The sequence below is a fragment of the Idiotropiscis lumnitzeri genome, chromosome 6, assembly GCF_059441095.1.
Source record: "Idiotropiscis lumnitzeri isolate Australia: NSW breed Sydney's pygmy pipehorse chromosome 6, RoL_Ilum_1.0, whole genome shotgun sequence".
Taxonomy (NCBI): domain Eukaryota; kingdom Metazoa; phylum Chordata; class Actinopteri; order Syngnathiformes; family Syngnathidae; genus Idiotropiscis; species Idiotropiscis lumnitzeri.
In genome coordinates, this window is record NC_142396.1 from 9,647,277 (window position 1) to 9,669,246 (window position 21,970).

Consider the following 21,970-nt stretch of genomic DNA (forward strand, 5'->3'; position numbering starts at 1 on the left):
AAAATTGACCACAGCAACATGCTGGAACAGAAAAAGGCCTTCCCAAACTGCCCCCACAAAGTTGAAAGCATCCAAAACATCTTTCAGGGTGAATAAAAGAGACAAGACTTTCCCATGTTTGATTAAATATTCAATCACGAGGTGTGTAAAATGTTTTCCTTTGCATAAAAGTGTACTAGGACACTGTGGTTCATTCTTACTTAAATATTTGATGCGGTCAAAAACAGGCAATGAGCATAACAAAGAGGCCTGTTGATCCAGTTTTCCAATACCTAACGAGACAATATTTCGTTTATGTTTGTGTCCAGTGTGGCATGTGCATGCGTGCAAGCGTGTTCAGTTAGTCTTCGTTTGACTGCACCGAGCACAAGATGTACATGTGTTGTACAAACAACCGCAACAATCTGTGCCAACGGCTCTCTCCCAGGTGAGCCTGATGCATGGATCATGGATGCAGAGCGCTGGGGGGGGATCATCGGGATCATCTCGGAATGTGGCCCCTGGAAAATTTGCATTGAGTGAGGGAACGGTTCGCTGCCTCAGCACAGCCGTGCGCGCAGGGGAGCGGCGTGCTTGCAACCCCCTGCAGGCGGAATCGCGCCTTATCAGTCTGACTGAGGACAACGCCATCAATCTCTTCTGTCCACCTTCCTCAGCCCAGACTCAAATCAGCTCAGGGTAACACAACTCCGCTCATGACATGAAGACAAGATAGCAATCTAGTATGCCCAAAATGTTGCTTTGTTTTCTGATGTGTCCAGTATTTATCTTTGTACACGCTCCCTCTCAATAACCGGCAAATGATCCACAAAGCAGGATGTGCGGTTTTTTATTCATTTTTATATTTTTTTTTATTGCAGCCACGTGCAGTATTACGCACATTAAAATAAGACCCCAAGGTCATAATTGTGCAGGAAACTTTGGTGTTCCACTCAATATCACGCTCAAGTTAGCATCAAAGGATGAACTGAGTGTTCTGATTTTAGTCAAATTGTCACAACGGATGGCTTACTCATCTGACTCCTGTGAGGGCAGCGCGGGATCGGTTGCGACTAAGTCACAGAAATTTGGTGCAAGCAATACCCAAATCCCAATAACACCAACAGTGCGTACTTAATTGCATTTGGCACGTTCATAGCAAAGAAGAAGAAGAAGTAGACAAATAAGACCAAGCCCATCATAAAGTATGCGGATTTGAATAGTAAATTAGCCAGTTAATGACGTTTAAATAAACTTCTGCCATTAGAATCTCTCCGGCGGTGGCGTGACGTATAGACGCTTTTATTTTCGGGGCGGTTCATTAGTTCAACAATTTTTATGACTAAAAATAGAGTGCTCGTGCAACGAGGCATCACAGGGATCAATATTAAAAAAACAAGCCAACTTAATCCAAGATTTAACAAAATCTAATCAAAATCGGGAACAGAAAATCGAAAATCAAATTGAATCGGGGCTACAGTGAATTGTTACATTCCTAGTTAAAATTGAACTGCAACATTGTTCTGCAATTGGATTTACTACAATCATCTTGTACTGAACCAACTCTTCATACTCAGGTCCCCTCTGAGTCATTCCATTCCCATTGACACACTTCTTATATCAGTAGCAAACTAAAGGGATCGTCTTTCATCATTGAAGGTCGGCGATTTGTCATTGGAAATGCGTCCTCATAATTTAGCACAAAAGCAAGCTTAGGATTTTATAACACTTTCCAGAAAAAGCAACAATCGAAAACGTTCACTTGCATTTTCACAACTAAAGCTCGTTTACTACCATTGACGGCTAAATACGTCAAAAATCCTTTTTTTTTTTTCCCCACTCGGCTGGTAGTGAATGAGCGAATGCTCAAAGCTTGAGCGTCCAATTAACCTCAATGGCTCATTCATAATGCAAAAGGTAGGTTTTAAAGTGGTTCGCCATGCTTTTACTACCAGTCAGGCAAGTAACTGATCCAAAGATACTTTTACAAATCGCAGGGAGGTCTCCTTCCGAGCTACACTGCACACCCTAAAGCTGCACCGCCTTAAACCTGCGAGCTCGCCTGCAGCCGCACGTTCTCCCTCTCAGTGCCGCACACAAGACCAAAGATGGTCAAACTGTTTGGGAGTAAATGCTCAAACTCAAAAATGAGTTTTATCACAGGTGCAAAGCGTGAAATCTCTCAGGTGACATAATTCAACTTTACACCCGTACCAGAATAAAAGTATGCAGTAGCATCCAAGTCATTCCTCAATTCATAATTCAAATCTATCCACAAAACACATTTTTAAATTCACCCTAGAAGGCTCAAATAATTTTTCTTATATCTGTTTGAGTTGGACGACATTAGACTGGAGATTAGCATTAGGCTTGAGTTGAGTCAAAAATCTTGTGGCTATAATAATAATAACAGGAAGTGCAAAATAATGTGTGGTGTACCACTTCACAGTCTCGTGTTTCATTCCAAACACAGGACGTGTGAGACACATGGTGCAAGCATGCTGAAAACAAACATCAAGTTACAAACATGCATTCGCTCACGTTAACTTCAGATCAGACGGCTTGACCTTCTCACTGTTTTGGATTTAAGAAAAATGAATGAATTAATTAATTCTTACAAAATTTACTGCTTCTTGGGTGACCTTCTAATAAGTAAATTAATTGATTTTTATAATCAATAAATCAATTGAAGGTGTTCCATTTTTAACGTAAAATTGTCCAAATACTCGGAATTTCAGCCACTCTTAGGTAAATATTCCCAGATAAAAGCCGTCTGGTATGTGTTTTTCATTTTCAAAATAAGACATTGCCAAAAGATGAAAAACATGCAGGACATTTTGCCATTTAACATTTTGGTTAGTTTTAAGGTACCTTTATAAACATACACATAGTTTCAGTAAGTTTTCATCTTTAAAAAGCATTTCCGTTTTTATTTTATTCCTTTAACTAAAATGTTTTTCCAATTTTAATTCTTTTGTAAGTTTTCGTTAACTAAAATAACCCTCGCAATCTCCCATCCAAATAAAAGTAATATTCCAAAAAAAACTGCAAATGCTCATCGATAGTCCGTCAGAGTTAAAAGAATGATTTTGTAACTTTTAGTCAACAAGAATCCAGCAGAAAGGAGCACCAAACTTCAGACTGACTCAAAACAAACAAAACAAAGAAGTGCAAAAGAAGAAGTGACGGGGTGAGAAACCCCCGTTGACACCTGGTTTGCATGATTATCTGATAGCTCAGTCTACGAAAGGCACAGTGTGCAATTAGAAGTGTGCAACAAAATTCCACCTGGCCCCTGACAGAGATGAAGTAGCTCTTTGACAAGACACCGAGGCACGGCGCCAGCGAAGAGCGTGAAAACGCCACAAGTGGCGCAAGCAGAAATTAATGAGCATCACAAAGCCGCAGCGATGGTACCACGAACCCTTTTACACAATCGCGCCAAAAACATCGCAGCCCGAGAATTTGTCGCAGAATGCAATGAAACTTTTCTTCTCGAATCACCTTTTTTTCCCACCAAGCAAATTTCGTCTATATTCGAACTTGAAAGCAAGTGTAATAATGGTGCATTTGTAACACAGATTGTCAAGCGCTTGATAAGTTCACAGTGCGCCACACGAGCAACGTCTGCGAGATACGCCACTATCGGCATCACCCCAAGGCCTTCGCCGTCTCTCTCGTGTGTGCCTATTTCTGTCTGTCACGTAAAAATAGGCTTTTAACAACCCCCGCACGCAGTTAATTATTGCCTCTTAAGTACTGCATTAGTCAGATAAAGCTGCAAATAGTGATTGATCAGACGGAGGATATTTGTCAGCGAGAGGGAGCGGGGACGGTGACTCCTTCTTTCAATCACTGTCAGAAAGCAGCATGGCGACGCCGCGGCGCTGCTGCGCCGCCGTCTGGGTGGGCCTCCGAAAGCGATCAATCGGCAAACACAAGCTCAGTCCAAAATTATATGACTTAGGAGTCATTGAAAAGTAACAAAAGAGGCAGAGTTGTTTTTGACGGCATTTGCAACACAACCAACCAGTTACGTTCGTTATTGTTCCATTTCGACAAAACACACAAGCGATAAACGCATCTGTGTCACAATAAACTATGTCAGATTTATTTGACATAAATGTTTTGGTCTAAAGCTTATCTCGACACCATATAGTGAAAATAATTAAATAAAATATGCATAATATACGCACGTACAAACCGAATGAATTTAAGCATTTTCTTTGGAATTGTAGCTATTTGCAATTTGAAAATTGCCTTTTACTACAATGCAATGTCAATTTAAGATGGGCGTTTCACCCGATTTTGCCAGACCGTCTTCCGTCTGCAACCTGGGCACGCTTCTGTCCATACACCTCCATCCTTTTGTTACATTACAAGGCATACCGGAAGTTTTCTCAGACCCATGTTGTCACACGAAGCCAAATTACAGACGAGCTCGACCAGCTCACTCCGAGATTTTCTGTATTTATTGCACTTCATCCCTTTGCTAAAAAAAAAAAATAATACAACAAAAGATTTTTATTTTGGCTCTCAGTTGCTTCTTCACACAGCCGCACCTATCGCGGGTTTTTGAGTCTCGCTCTCTCTCTCGCTCTCACTCGCTCTAGCGCGTTCGCTGTTCAACTCCAAGTTAAAGGGCCAGTACATGCAACAGAATTATAAGATCTCATTCTGCTCCACACGCTACTAGGCCAAGTCTGGGACGACGAAAACCCAATTCCATCTTTGCTCAATCTCTCCTTTAAAAAAAAAAAAAAATTCTTGTCCTACGTCCCAAAAATCGGCATCAGCCTGGTTGTTTCGTCACCGTCATTCAGGCCCCAAGACAATAACATTACAGTATTAGTTCATGCATTTTCAATTATGAAACAAACAAAATCGCTTATTCCTGAAATATCCAAGCCAAAAGTGCAACTAAAAGTGAATCAGAAACGTATGTTCCATAATTCTATTTGAATAGGACTTATGCACATGATTAACACTTAAACATTGGTATTGTTTAACTAACCACATTAGTCATTTCTGTGCTGCAGAGAGAAAAATAACAGTGACCAACCTCACCAGATTTTAATCAAAGCTGAAAATAGTAGCTGATTGTAATCGGCACTCAAAAGTCACCAGGGGTGTTTGAAGAGCCCGTCAAGCCTGCCAGTGGAGCTAATTCGATTAAGTGGCGCCAGTACCTGGAGGGGACGGATCCGTATCACTTCCCTTTTTTATTTATGAGATTAAGTCGCGCCTGTTATTCCAATATAAATCATCAAGCCAAGAGAAATGACACTGATTTTCAAGTTGCTTAATCTCCCAAAGTTTTTTGTTTATTGCGGGTGATTAATAAAGTTTTCTCATTAATAGCATCGAAGTGGCTATATGGAAAATGACAATGGCGAATAGCATGAGTGAGAATCACAGATCATATTTTTATACCACACTAATATCACAATATGAATTAAAGAAAAAATTATTGATTTTCGAATTTAATGGAAAAAAATTGTAAAGATCCACTACGCATTGAAATGAATGGAAATGGCCTTAATCGGTTCCACCTAACCCAAAAAACAACAAATAATAATGACATAATTTGATCAAATGAAAATAATGAAACAGTTTATGTGTGGAGACTGTTGATATGCAGATCAAAACACTACATTTGACTTCATGAGAAAAACTTATACAACATGTTTCTGCCTTTAACTAACATGCGACACTATGCAACAGATAATTTCATCCTGAGGATCTTGGATGAACTCTGCAAGGATGATTTAAGGTAGAGCTGAAATACATACTTAAAAAAAAAATAAACACCAGTCAACTAATTTTATCGGTTGGGTTTACAATAAAGTAAAGGCAAATGAACCATTAATTGAAATGAGAAGAGTTTATATACTTCAGTTTTAGTGCCTAAATTTTCCATCAAACAACTTGCAAGTCTTTTAAGCGTTCAATATAACAAATTCACAAAATACTAAACATGGGTCTTGACACAATATAAATAAAAAATTTAAAAAAATATATGCATGTAGACATTAGGGCTCTCAAAATTAAAGCGTAAACTCTGGATTAATTTGAAAAAAATTCACATGATTAAATTTTAACTCTGTTAACTCAGTTTTATTACTTCAAAAAACAATTTGCATACCTTGCAAAGCCAAATTCCAACACTGTATCAAAATATACCAAAACACACATCATATTTGATCATTTTACATTCATGACAAGATATTATTCAAGTAAATACCTGTTAAAAGCTTCACAAAATAGTCGTAGAAAAAATTTAATTGATCGCAATTAATTATGGATTTTTTTTTGCGATCAATTATTTAAAAAAAAATTATTGCTTGACAGCACAAGTAGAAATACAAAGCATAAAGCCTACTGACTAAGTAAAAGACGCTGTATTATTTTTTTAAACTGCAACCTTTGTGATTTGAAAATAGCATTCCATACTATTGCCAATATTCAGGCTCGTCAAAACATGTTTAAAAGGCTTTAGAGACCTGACCTGAAAAGAATACTTTAGACTACAACACTGAGGCTTCCTGTTTTGAAACGTACACACGGTCACATTGTCCACTGAGTCCACATGAGAACCTGAAGCCATGTGCAAATGTTTTGCAGCCTCTGTGAAGATGCTAACGTTTCTGTGGTTTCCCTCACAACAGCGTGAAGACCACATGACATATGACATCACGCAGAACAGGTGTGCACAGTGTGATGTAGTTCAAAGACACGATGGCTGCAACGATACCGCTGGTCACACGTCCCAAGCGAGTGCGCCGGGATTTGATGCTTGACAAGCGTACCTACCTGCTCGGGAGCACTGCAGCGTCTGCGCACGGTTGAAGATATGAAAGACTCGGCCCTGGCCGTGACATAAAACTGGCTTTGAGTGAGTCTTTAGATCCCTCTCAGCACCTCCTTTTCATCGCAGGGCCCCTTCTGAGAGGCCCATGTTGCGTCAGTGGGACGCCGAGCAGCACCGAGCCAAGCGCGACCAGCGCCCGGGTCACAGTGTACCACATTAAATTTAGACGCCTTTAACATCCTCCAATAATGCATCTGGAGTATTTCCGGTCATTACTATTCAGACCCCCCCCCCACCCCCCCAGCCGATCATCTTGCATAGCAACTTCTGTAAATGGGCCATAGATCTGAGCTGTCATTCACCACTGGAGATTTCGCATCAAATCTGGTGTCTATCACCAGTCAAAAGTTGCTCGCCAGCCCCAGTTTGAAGCCGCTGGTGGTTCAAACTCCAAAATAAATTGCCCCACATTACAACTTTTACATCTGGTATAGGGTGCGTTTGATATCGTATATCTGAACTTTTCCTGTCATTTTAAAGCGAAAAGGTACCACATCGAATGCATCCAATAAAGTTATCACACTTGATTTCCTGCAACAACATTTTTTTACAGTCGGTCAGAACATTAATCCAAAATAAAGCGTCTCACATTAGTAAAACTTTTTGACCTGGTCAAGAGTATTTTTAGTTAAACATATCAAGGTTTTTATTACAACTTAATATACCGAAAGAAGCCAATGAACGCAACGTCGCTGCGATATTGTTGTATGTGTGGGTCATTAATTTGTCATTGCCTGCCTGACATTTCCTGCGCTGTCTCGTAACATGTCAGCCTAAATTAGCTGTGACACCCACAACACTTAAATAAAGTGCCCATGCTGATTAAAAGCATATGGACTCATGAAAGTCACATGGATTTCAGATTTGGATGAACTTTGAAGCTAAGGGGCTGGGATTTGTCAATTTAGGTGTGAGCTGGCAGTGGTTTTCGTTGGGGGAAAAAGGTTTGAAACAAAGGATTTGAGGATTTGTGTATTCCACTCATGCGGATGGATGGCACCAATAGTTAATTAACAAATGCATGCCAGTCTTTTCCAGCTTCCTGGACTAAATACAGTAACCATGATGCGCAATCCCACCGCAAAAAAAAAAAAATACGGAATAGAATTTATGTCCTTTCCTGTAATTCCACAATGTCTTCACAAATACTTTTTAATGTCATTACAGATTACAATTGTGATGAAAACCTGTTTTGTTTTTATCATATATCGTCCAAAACCGCAAATCTTGAACATGGCATGTTTCACCTAAATAAAACCATTTATATTAACCACTAGCAGAATAAATCTAAATTTTGAAAACAAAACAAACAAAGCAAAAATAATTATGAAATGAAGTGTCTTAACTAAAGCACCGCAATGCGAATGTGAATCCCCCTGTTAATCTTTTTTTTATATACTTCACAAAAAGAAATAAACACCGTCGCTTTCATTTACGAAGTGCACCTGAACGCATCTCGCGTCCGTAACGTCAGCTCGTGTAAATTGGCTGCAGCAAGTATAATAATGAGTCACACGATTAACAAAAAAAAAAAAAAAGAAACTAGAGACAAACAAAATGCAAACACAACAAAAGTGACACATGAACAAACTAATAGCTCAGAATTCTTCCAACCTCGACGGGTCTCGGCTCCACTCCACAACATATTCGACGTCTGACCATCTGGCTCGTACATGTGTGATCCAACATACATCATGCCAACAACCTCCGCTTCCTCCAACTCTTCAAACACCTGGATCCCCTCAAATAAGTTCGCAATATCACTTTCTGGGTCAATTGCGGAATGTCTTTCTACACTTTCCATGTTGAGCTCTGACATTATTTTTCTTGAAAGGACGTCATGGAGCCTACCAGGAAGTTATATTACATATATTACGGAGACAACAACGGTTTCAGTTCAGTCAGTCAGTTGTGTCTCGGTAAGTGCTTTTGAAGTGCAGTCCACAAGTTTGTCATTGTTTCATGAGAAGTTGAAGTCATAAAGCTACAGATTTGTTTGCATGTTTGTGAATTATTGACTTGTAATGAACGCTTAAAAGCCTCTAATCAAAGTGTTTCATAGATTAAGAACTCTAATTGAAGTCGATAAACTGTCTTTCATTTTTCATGGGTCATTTGCCTTTATTTTTGTGTATAACCGAGAAGAACAAAACATTTATGTATAATAAATCTAAAGAGGATCTTGGGGGCAAAAATTAAATAAATCACACTCTAAATCACAATATGAGGGGGAAAAATGCCATTAGATTATTTTTCAAAATAATTATAAGAATAATTAAATTATAATAATAATTCATTCAGATACTAGATATTGATCATCGGATCCATAACGCGAGTACTACAAGCAGTTCTCAAGCACGCTCGCAAGTAGAGATGGTAAATAAATTTGTCGCAATACAGTGTTGTTTCATTAAGTAATTTGACACGTTAACGTTCTCTAGTGCAGTATGAGTGTAGGGCAGCGGGGACAAGAGGAGTGAGAGTAACTGACACCAAAAAAACAACAACTTGACCTTTGAAAAAAAAAGCACAACATCTAAAAGCAAATGCTGCTATGTTATTCACTTTATTGGGTTGTGTGTTTACGATTTGATACACCACCATTTAAAAGCTATGGAAAGCTATCATTTTGATCAGGGCAATGGTGTATTTCATTAAGAATGCAGAAGATAATAAACCATGCGGTTGTGGGAGAAGAAGCGTGTGGGAGCTGAGGCGCAGTCAGTCATTCGTGAAACATAATCAGGCAACAAAAATTGACCGAAACAGCATCCTGTAACCAAAATAGCTCATTTAAAGATCCAATTTGTCATGTATAATTATGTGTTTTGAAGTGTTTTAACGTGCGCGATGTTACATCAGCAGGAGCTCGAGTGTAATGTGACAATGTGTGTTTTTTTTCTTTATTTCTAAAGAACTGTATATTTAGAACATTTTAATGATATTAACACGACAGAAAAAAAAGAAGTAGTATTTGTTTTGAGTGATACTTCAAATCATCACTACGTTCTGCTCGTCCAAACATCAAACAGGCTTTAATCAGCAAGTATATAAAAAAATATATATATATAAAAAAAATTATTTACAAAAATATTTTAAAAAATAATAAAAAAATTTAAAAAAAACACGATCACCGATCCAATCAGAAGATGGACCAATCTCTGCAATCTATTCGAACAACTTGTTTATTTATTTACTATCCAGTCTACTATTCACGGGGAATTAGGACTGGACCAAAACTATGTATAATTGACACTCACTAAAATGCAATGGAGAAAGAAAATAATGATTAAACCCAAAAAAAGAAATCTCCCTAAAATGCTGGGAAACATTCAGTGCACAGAAAATGGAATCCAAACAATGACGTCACTGATGGATCAGAAAATGATCACGTTACAACCGATCTCCCATTTTGGCATTAAAATGTAAAATAACCGCCAATCCGATCCAGCCAATCAAGTCTACTAATGGTTTCAGCAATTGCAGGAATAAACTACAAAATATATTTGAACCAAGCATAACTTGCTTTGTTCACGTATTTATTTACATACTCTATGCTATAGATAGAGCTATTTATAAGTTGCACACAGGAGAGTTCTATATCACATGATTTTTATTTATTTTTTTTTTTAAATCAATGAATATCAATCTGACAGTTGAAATCCAAGGTGAGCATCATTACCTCGGATTCCGCATGTGTGCCTAATAAAATGTCTCTTGAGCGCGAAAAGTCATGCAAATTAATCTTAAAACTTCCTGAATGCAAAATAGCAGACACACAGACACGACTTCTATATTTGTGTCTTCAAACCGACGCAAGAAAAGAACAGAGAGCGCCTCACATGTGGGGAAAAAAAAAAAGACGAATCCAAGCACATTTCATTGCGATGTTACGTTGAAACTCACATCCTCCTTAGATAAGCACTCCTCCGCTCAAATGCAAATTGACCTTTGAAATCTATATGACGAGAATACCTCATTTTCCTCCACAGGAGCGGTGCCAAAGTCTAAACCGGGACCAGATGTCAGTGCCCACACAGCGAGAGCGAGCAGAGAGAAACACATTTTGTCAGGTGAGCTAACAGATGTTTGCTGGCCTGTTTCACAAATCGATCCTTCAAAAAAGTAATCGTGTGACACAGGGGGTACCCCCCACAAAAAAATTGATATTATCGCCTCTTAGATGAAAACACAGGAGGAATGAAATTCAATATTTTTAAAAAACACATCAAAGCTCAGTCCAGGGCGAGCACCTTCACCTGTATCATTTTCTACCGCTAACTTATTGAATTTGAGAAGTCACCAAGTGAAGTGCTGCCCGAGTTAAGTGACGTGAACGCTGCAAGACACCTCCGAGCTCTTTGAGATTCTCAGCAAAAAAAATATATATATATTTATTTTCAAAACATTCTTTGCTTGGCTGCACAGTGTCCACTGAGAAGCGGTGACAACAAAATAAACGTTGCCGCCGTGAGAGCTGAGATCTCTCATTTCACAGCCCAAAAATAAAACTGCTGGATGAAAGTCTGGCAATACGTCCGTTAACGGGAGGTGATTTCATTTTCAATCAGCCACTAAGCTGTAATGTCAGGTTTGATTTGTTTTCAGCAAATCACTTAAGACTACTTCTAAAAAATCTCACAAACCTCTAAAATATTACAAGCTGGTGTTAAGCACAGAGCACAATGATTGATTCAATTAAGAGTATGTTGTGGGATTTTTCTAATTCCATGACATCATTATTATTATTGTCGTTGACTGTAGACGTGGGATAGTGATGCGTTACGCCACAACCGCAATAATAAATCTTTTGTTCAACGCGTACCTCTCCGACAGTATCCTCGTAAATGTATATAGTGCATGTGTGACTAATGATGTGTAATAATAATTATACATGGAATGTAATAATTATACTAAGGAATGCAATTTCAGGCCACTACAACATCCAAGCCATCCATGTTGACTGGCTCTAATAACAGAAGAATATTTGCATATAGCGGAGCTTTTAAAGTTGAACGCCCCAGATGGCAAAATTCAGATTTGGACAGTTAAATATTATCTGTTCTCAACTTCTTTTCACACTTGTTTGACAATTACAAATGTTAAAAGTAGAAAATGCGTGAGGTTCATCTGCAGCATTATGATTACTGATTGTATTTCCAACAAAATTCTCCAATAAGGTGTGATTAGAAAAGAACACATGAAGCAGTAAGACACACAAGTCACAAACTGCGCCCTCGCTTACCAAAGTTAAATAGAGTCTTTTCTTTTTATGGTTTAATGCGACTAATTGATGTTAAGACCGTTATGAAATTCAACAATATGACTAAACGTATTTCTTAAACAATTGCCTCTACTGATTAAGGTTTTTAAGTGTCAGTCTATTTCGGTTTCCAATCTGTGGCTCATCAAGTCATCTGGAATGTTTTTCAGTCCAATGTATATGGAAGTCGATTAAATGATAGCAAAGAATTACGTCACTTGTGTTGGACTGTAAACGAAGCGCGTCTTAAAGCAAAGCAGAATGATGCTCGCTAGTTGGCCGTAACCGGCAGAGGTGCTATTGGCACAGTCTCAACACACAACTTCATTTTGCAATAGTCAGCTGGCACTCATTCAGTGCTAACACGTAATGCCAATAGAAAGAATAGCATTGACGTCGCCACAACAAAAAACTTTTGAACAAACATTTGAACACAAATGGTGCAGCAACAGTGACAGAAAGATGACAAAACAACACTCACAGGTGTGTAATTTCGCTACTAAAATCTAGTTACATCACAGAAGGTTTACCGCGATGTCTTTTCATCACATTGTCACGTTATCTGCATGGTTCCACCACACTGCCCCCTGGGGGCCAAGGCACACACAACAGAATTAGTAAATACTGTATACCTCAAGAAGAGTGGAATTGGGTTATTCAGTGCCTATAGGATAACAAATCAATTCAACTTTATTCATAGCGCACTTATAAAAATACAGCTGTAACAATGTTCTGTATATTATAATAATAATAATAAAAATAATAATAATAGCTAAAATGATGAATACATAGCTTTATATTTGAGTGAATCTTGTGTTTCGAATAGTAGTAAATGACAATAAAATGTGCTTTCATCAAAATTAGAAGCTCTGGGCTCCCGTAATTACAGTAATCGTCACGAAGGGTGACCAATATTTTCCCGATGGCACAGGAATTAAAAATAAACAAGAACATGATGTATATGACGGCGCCCCTCTCCCACCTTTGTTCAACGGGGATGGGGAAATATCAAAAATATTTTATAACTAATGTGTCACCCGGGAGGGGTTCCTCACAGGGGTCCCTTGATATACTTGGGGCCCCTAGAGTGTCTTCACCGCCCCCCTATCCCCAGATCGATGCCCCTGCATAATAGCATGATCAAGTATCGGTTCTCTGCATCAGTATGAGATCGATGACTGCCTCCTAATTTGAATTATTTGAATTTGTGCACCAGTCATAACATTGTACTGCAAATCAACATTTTTTCAGATGGACTGCTTCCCAATCGAAACAAGGCCTCTTTTTCAAACTAATGTGTGCTCTGCTTTGTGTCCGCAATCCACCATTTAAGAGACTATTGATTTGGTGGCAGTGACACAACAACAACAGATTGCAATTACAGCCATCAAATTTGCAGACAGCCACTTAAAGATCCTTTGAGATGAGATACCAATCAATTGTCTACTCTTCCCACTAAATCCTCAAACCTGAAGATGTGTACCATAAAAAAAATAAAAATAAATAAAAAAACGATGTGATTGACTGGAATGCTCATTGAACTGTTCTGAGAGAAAAACCATCAATTCAGGGGATCTATTTCACATAAGAGTTATCAAGTCAAGTTTGGACGAAAACAAAAAGTTGTCCAAGCCAAGTGACATTTCTCTTGCAGTCGCTTAACCTTCCTCGAAACGGAACAGCAGGACGACTCATTCAAAGCAGGAGGGGGTTAAACATGCGTCTGCTTTTTCTTTCTCCCTACTCAGCATTACATAACAGGCAAGAGGCGTTCTTTTTCCCTGTCGTTCCTTCTCTTTCTCTTTCCCAGACACTCTTTAATCGTGTGCATAAAATAGGGTGGTGGGGGGTGAATGTGGGTCAGCAGGTTAGAAGACTCTTAAAGTCAGTCTCGTGAACAGAAGGAGAAAGAAAAAAAAATCAATCCAAGCTTCCCAACTACCTGTCTTTGCCCCGCTATTACATAAGAGCAGTCAGCCTTTGCCAAGCCACAAGTCACACACACCCCCCTCCTTCGGTACTGTGCAAATACTGGAGGGCTGATTTTATTTCGCCAAACATCAGCTCCAAAAGTGCTCGTAAACTGGTGAGAAAGGAAAAGATCTGTAACTGACGATTATGTGATGATTTCTAACCCTCGGCTTGTGCGCCTGTGTTTATGGCTAAACCTGTTACATAACCAGCTCACATTCCACATTCCCCATATCACACTCTAAATATACACGGCAGGAAGACGAGGGCGCGCGCGCGTGTACACAAAACATCGTGGAATTAATTGTCAGTGGGAAGCACTTCATTATATCCAATTGTATCACACCCACTCATCTTAGGGGAATCAGTTAAAAAAAACTCTTTTTAACTTGGACGAGGCGATTACAAAGGGGGTGTGGTTAAACTGTATACGGTACTGTACAACACAAGATACATCCATAGACAGTCCACGCAATTTATGCACACACACTTGTTTTAAATGGAAGGCCCAGCGTGGAAGGTTTTTCACGCCAAAGGCGCGGTGCGTAAAAGACAACCAAAACCAGCTGCTGGACGCCTTTTTAAGCATATTAATATCTTAAGAAATGTCATTTCAGTCACTCGCTTGAGTGTTGGATCACAACCCACGTCCACGCCAAGCTTGATCGATAAACCGGTCCGCAGTTTGCAAACTTTTGACACCATGCTTGGATCGCATTCGCTGCCCACAAAAAATAAGAAGAATGTAGTTGGAGACGAGACGTATTCGATATGATTTGAGCTGTCATGAATGGGCGATATTAACGCGTTACAAAGAAATAATAAAGCGCTGCGCCCACTCGAACGAAAGCAGCTCCATACTGATACGCTGTGCAGTTATTTCACCAGAGCTATTTAATTCATTTGGAAGTTTCACTGCCCCCTTTCAAAAAAAAAACGCTCGTCACATTTCACCACAGCCTCACTCACCTCTGTTGGTGCTCGAGCAAGTCTGCCTTCGAACCGGGGCTGGATGGTCCGCTTTCCGGAGCGTCTCCAGGCTTACCGGGGTTTCCCTGACCGGGGTAGCCGGCTGCGAGGCGCTGTTGCCCGGGTCGCTCGCTGGATCAGGCGGGGACTCCATGTTGGATGTGGTGGTTCGCTGCCTCGCTGCGGCGTGCTCTTGAAACTATTCTCTCCGCTTTTTTTTCTCAGCGCCGTCAAGCCTCAGCGATGTAATTTGGAGTAGAAGTAACAAAATGAGAAATGAGAGCGTGTGTGGAGGTGGGTGTGCGGGTCTGATTGTCCACTGGCAGCGCTAGTGAGCGCTCCACTCATGCAAACTAAAAAAAAAAATAAAAAAAATAAAAAAAAAAGGAGGGAGAGGTTGTCAACAGAAGGAGATACAGGGACCTCGCAACTAATCTACGTTAATCGAAACGGTGCGCTTTCACACGATAATGACACCTTATTAACTCTACACGCCAATGAACTCTTGCACGGTTTATGAACGAGATGAAGAGGTTGCCATAATGCCACCTACAGCGCATGCTGCACTTGTAACAACTCCTCAGAGTGGCTCCAAAATGCTTCAAACACACGCAGCGATGCAGAAACTCGTGTCAAATGGGTGTAAAATCGCAGCGACTTTCGTTAACACGCACTACACGCAGGCTTCTCCACCAAATGTGGCGACTGACAGCAGCTTGACAGAAGACTTCGTTTTTTGAGACAGGGTGTCGTAAAGGACTGCCGTCAAGCGTCGCCGGGCAACCAGCATGCTCCGCGCGGCTTGTTGCTACGGTTCAAACCAGCGTGCTGCCTCATGTGATCACGAGGCCCACACGCCCATTTAAGCACACACACGTGGACTGGGACATGCGTCTGCCATCTGGGAACTCTTTGAGAATCTTTCTTTTGCATTTATACTACATGCGGGGGTGGGGGGGGGACAAATAATGCTGATTAAATAGAAAGACAACTGCGCTTTATCGTGCTGTTCAAGTTTTTATCATTTCTATCTGACTTTTTGATTGCCAAATTTGACTTCCCTGAGATGTCCGATTAATCGATCAGAACATTGCCCTAAACCTATTTTTTATGTACAAATGCGAATAACTATAATTTTATTTGAATACTTTTTGCATATTTGGCTGCGTAAAATTCCAATAACTGACTAATTGGCAGATTAATTTAAAAAATGCAATTAATAAAATAATTACTTTTTGCGGTCTGTAACAATTACAGCAGGGAAGAATGAATTACAGACAAAACATTTGAATGTTTTAGAATACTTTGTAACAATTGTAAAAATTGTTCAAATTTAAAAAAGGTAATATTGGCCAATTACTGTAAAACATCTGGACGGTTAATTAATTGGGCCCATCTAATTATTTTATTTTACCATATATTATATCAGTCACAGGGCTTCTACATCTAGGTGTGTATTCACGACAGAAATATAAAGTGATTTTTAAATCTATTTATTTACAACACTGATTTTTTTCTTGAATTTACTCAATTATAATTCGTCAAGTGGTTACACAAAAAAAAATCACCTGGATCCAGATAAATTTTTTAACTAGATGTATAGGCTACTGTATCTGGATCCATACAATTTGATTTTGTGCAAACACATGAAATACAATTGAGTAAATTCAACACACCATGTTTTTCAGTGTATACTGATTGTAATGGCACTGCATGGATAACGGCAGCCAAATGAACAAGTGATTAACGCACCTTCCTCACAGTTCTGAGGTTTGTTGTTTAATCTCAGATCAGGCTCTCTGGTGTGAGTTGGCCCTGAGCCACCCTAGCCCACTATACTGCCCTGATAATAACCTCGAAAGGGGAAATTCCTTCTGCTTACTATTTTTGTTGCTTACCACACAGAGAACCAGATCATATATGCAGGACCAGTGCTGTTATTTTAGGCCAACTGTTCAAAAACCATACACTGTGCGGTGGTCTGAATACATTTCTTAAAACCAGTTTATAAGATGGGCGAAATGTTCTGAGACTGGTGTCAAAAATTATATATCTTCTACAAACAACGTCTCCGCCAAGCTTTAATGCACTCCTATATATATATATATATATATATATATATATATATATATATACATTCTTGTATAAGATCCTATCAGAGTGTTCGTCTACTCATTGCATATCCAGTGATAAACTATAAGTGGTTCAGAAAATCAAAAGGAACACCACAGGAGAGGCTCTATAAATCATTGGCCTGTCAGATGTTTTTTTTATGTTTCCACCACAGCTTGTATAGTACACCAACAAGACTATTTTATGGTATAACTTTAGGAGCTGCGCTGCGGCGAGGGCCTACTTTTTTGTCAGAGAGCCAGCGGGAAGCTCTGACTGCCAAGCAAGCAGGCCAAGTTTCATTCCCTCTGCTTAACTTAAGCTCCTCCATTTTGCCTTGACCTTTTCACCCTGTGCAATTCGACCTTGCGACCCCTGCACTCCTTACCTATTGAATCCAAGATGACCTGGAACTCGAGGGAATATAACAAACACTATTATTGAGCTGAGGGTGATACACACACACCACTTTTTTAACATTTGACCAGATTTGTGTATGACACTACACATGACAAGCAAAACATGTTCTTTCTTATTGATTTTATAGCGTGTCTGTGTGTGTGGTGTACCAAAATGACCAACACAGCAAAGCACGCATAAAGATATCTCGACCGACATTCGCAAGTTTCCTACCCCAAGCCGGATGTCCGTCGTAGTGAGTGGCAGCGCCGTGCCACAAGGCATTCAGACTACAGAAAATACAAGGAAGAAGAATGATTCATTGTTGACGAAACTCAGCTAACGTTATCCAACTTATTTGGTGACTAAATTGCGGTGACAAACTCTTGTTCTTGTCATTTTTATTGAGCTGGTGAGTGACATCACAGATGTAACAGCCAATTAAAATGCTCAGTGTTTATTAATAACAGTTCAAAACATTAGCGGTTCTTCAAAACGCGAATAAGTTCGGTGACCTGGTCCTGTCTCATCTAACTGTACTTTTCCATACTCTTCAGCATGTCTAATTGAGTCATGACGTCTGATTTCTTGAGCTCCGCAACTTTCTCTGTGCATTCAAGACATGTCAGGTTGCCCCTGTGCGCAACATAAAACCATTCCGTCTCCTGTTTTTTTTTTTTTTTTTTCAAAATTGTCTGTTCTCGTCACTTAACTTTCTTTTCACGGTAGGTTTTGAAAACGTAAAGGATATAATTTCCTTCCATGTGGTCTCACTTTTTCAGAACTACATTTGGCAGAAAATGTTTTAGCCTGAGCTATGGTAGCCCATAAGTGATTAAAAAACAAATTTTGAGTTTGAGACCCCTGAGTCAAAGTATTAGGAAGATGTAAAGACATAGTTGCACTGGCATCTTATTAACCACCTCAACCTGGTTACTACCTCATATTGTATTTTTGCTGACGCATTAAGGACTACAGTCCTTCTGTTTTAATTCCTTATTAAAAAATACAATTTAAAAAGATCATTCAAGCACAAAATCTTTCCTGATGTTTATGAGACGCTAAAGGTGAACGCTGCAGTTATCTACTCATGTGGGTGACTGCAATGGGGAAATGCTAGGAATTTTTTTTAGCGTAAAATTTATAAATATTGTAACTGCAACAGAAGAAATAAACATAAGAGTACATTAATATAGTGCAGGTCTGTACATGAGCAGTTAGCCTGATGAAACAACACACTTCCATACACCTGCGTTCAAAATAAAGTACACACTTGACCTAAAATAAATGTTTATGAAACTATAAACACTTACAAAGACGAAAGTCTTCGAAGGCTCAAGTGTTGTGGAGTACATTCACTACGTCATGAGCTACTCTTGTGAAAATATGACATTGTCGTCTCTCTTTTTCTTCGACGGTAAATTACATCAAAGATCCACTATTAGTACAGATGCGCTAACATCAACGAATTCGAAAACGATCCACAAAAAGAAGAGTTCTTACTCTCACACCTTTATCGGTGGTTTTAACAGCTTGCACTAAGCAATCGAGAATAAGAAACCTATTTATGAAGAAATATGAACTTATTCAAAATCTTTGACCAACACAAACTTGTGAAATATTAATGTCTCTTCAAGACATGGCAGTGAACTTTGTTAAAAATGTTGTATTATGAACTAGTTCGTTTTAAAATTTGTGAACTGAACTTTGAACTAGTTTGCGTAGAAAATGAACTTGCTGACGCTGTCGCTCGGGATAATATTTCAGAGACATTGGACAATTAGGCGTATGCTGAGATTCAAAGGGAGTGAAAATGCGCAAAAATCGGCCTGATAGTCTCTCTTCTGTACCCCATTTTCCACACACACTCTCACACACACCCGCACACCCCCACCCATAACACTGCCGTGTGTTTGAACCAAAAAGACACAAGGACAAGTTTTAATTTCTGAGTAAAAATGAATTATGCTGCTGTCACTTTGTTTAGAAGAGGAAGGATGTGAAGTGAGCAGAGTAAGCTCGCCCGCCCGCATTTAAAAATGATTGATTAAGCTGACACCGGCTCTCGGGCGCAACACCACTCTATTTTTCTCCCTTATTATGTAAGGCTATATTTCAAATCAGGTTGTGCACTGGAGGAAGACACAAGAGACACAGCAGATAGGACACCCTTCAAATAAAAAGTTTTATCAGACAACAGCCAAGGAGACTGATGAGCTTCCATTTTAATCTTGTCTGGTGAGCTTCAATTGAAGGAACAAAACAAAATGTTTGTCAAAGGCTTCTCAATATAGGTTTGACCACAAGCGCAGCACATACAGTGGAACAAATGAAGTCTAATACCCCCAGAGTCGTACAATTTTAGTATTTCTGACCATTTGGCATGAATATGTACAATTTACAGGACTTTGGTAATGATCCTCCTGTTCCTCCTTGCAATGGAGCAATAGCATTTTCATTTCTGGGATGTCGCCCTCCAACTTTGCTCTCACTCCGTCCCCAGGTAGTATTTCCATACCTAGGCAACCGTGGCTCAGTTGGTATAACGTGTGGTCCAGTGACCAAGGCTTGTCGGTTACATGTTTCGGTAACACTTTATAATAAGTACACACAAACATTAGCTTAGCATTTGTAAATAATGAAGTCATCATTTTAAAAAGCATGTTTCTGACATGACTAATCATTTGCATATAGTTTGTAAATACCCTATTAAGGTATAAAGTGTTACCCATCAACATTTTTGTAAGGTACCATCTGATACTTTCTTTTTCTGATATGCAACTACAGTATGCAGTTATACTCAGAATGATTTTGTAGTTTTTAATGTGACGTGACTCTCAGAATTATCTTTGTTCTGTCGATACTATTTATCTAAATGACGAATGAAAACACAAAATTATGTCATATTAATAAGGTATTTACAAATTATATGCAAATGATTATTCATGTCAAGTTAATGCTAACTTATAAATGATGAATTGATGCCGATTTAACAATTTTTTTGCTAAGTATAACAACTTTTCAGACTGGCCTTTTTTCTATCCACATGTATGGACTGATCAATCGTATAAGTTTTGGAAAAAAAAATTTAAATGACAAAATTGCGACATTGGAGGCATCGGCCAAATTGCCAGTGGTATGTAAATTAAAAACGATTAAAAGAGAAAAACAACCTTTACCACTATTGACAATTAAAAGTTTTCTATGAACCAAACATGGAATACCGGAGGAAGCCTTTCAGACAGTCATGCTAATCACACCTAGCTCACTGAGCTGCCAGAATGTTAATACAATAAAGATGTCCTTTAATAGTCCCACAATGGGGAAATGTGTTACTCAATATGTATTACAAGCAACAGTTTTCCCCTTCACATCCTAGGAACTACAGTAAAATAATAAAAGTTGAATTAATCAAAAGTAAAATGTTGTTGAAGATGGTGTTAGCAAAACTAGCAAGCTAACGTTAAAATTAGCTTGTGTTTCATTGTAACTAAATCAAACAAAGTTGAATTACCTGAAGTAAAATTATTTGTTAATGTCTCTAATTGTATTTCAGATGGTGTTAGCGAAATTAGCAACAGTCAACATTTGTTAGCATTTAAATCCAAACATCTGGCTCTTAATCTGTATTTACATTTCCTCAGAACAAATGTGTTCTCAAAATTAATCAATACAATACTAAAAAGATGCAACACTATAAAATGAAATACACTGACATGCTTACTAGATTTAAATTAGGAGTGAAGGAGGATTTTTTTTTTCAGATGTATGGAAATGATTTCAACAAGGATGTGGTGACATAGCCTTACAAATTGGACATCAGTGGCCCGAGCCCTGCAAACGCATGTCTCGGCAAGCAGTGCGGAGTTCCGCAGTGTAATGAAAGAGACATATTAATGACCTCTCACTTATTCATGCGTCGGAAATAAGGAGGCACAGTCACGTTTGGAAAAAAAGTTGACAGAATAAAGAGACAACGTTGGGGAAATGATTGTATTTATGATTTCAGTCTGACAGATGAGCGTGTCGAGAGGGAGGCTCAGTGAAATGTCGGTGACAGTTCAAAGGGTTAATCGTTGTGATGTATGGCAACATACTCCTGTTACATCGTCAGCCTTTAAGAGTCTCAGCCTTTTGGGTGCAGACCTGCACTCAGTATAAGTGTGCAATCGTCATTGCTGTCATTCGAGGAGGACTATCACACATTGTGCATATCAATGTCGAAGAATGCTGTGCGGTTGACTTTTTCTTTTTATGGTCTTTAGTGAGTGTGAATGTGTGTTTTTTAAGACACTTTAGTGAGCTGTGGTGCGCTTTGTAGTCTTACAGCTCTGAGGCATGTCTCTCAATAGCACCACCTAGCTGCAGCCTAACCACTGTGGATCACCACGGATGCTTTTCGAGCC

General features: G+C 39.1%; 1 protein-coding gene across 1 annotated transcript in view; it reads right to left on the reverse strand.

The window, feature by feature from the left end:
• Positions 1-15,411, reverse strand: part of roraa (RAR-related orphan receptor A, paralog a) — a 208,796-nt gene extending 193,385 nt beyond the window's left edge. Inside the window, exon 1 of the mRNA XM_088297795.1 lies at positions 15,054-15,411. Within this exon, the coding sequence (XP_088153921.1) occupies positions 15,054-15,207 (154 nt within the window). The 5' untranslated portion in view covers positions 15,208-15,411. The remainder of the gene's footprint in view (positions 1-15,053) is intronic.
• Between the last annotated feature and the right edge of the window lie 6,559 nt (positions 15,412-21,970).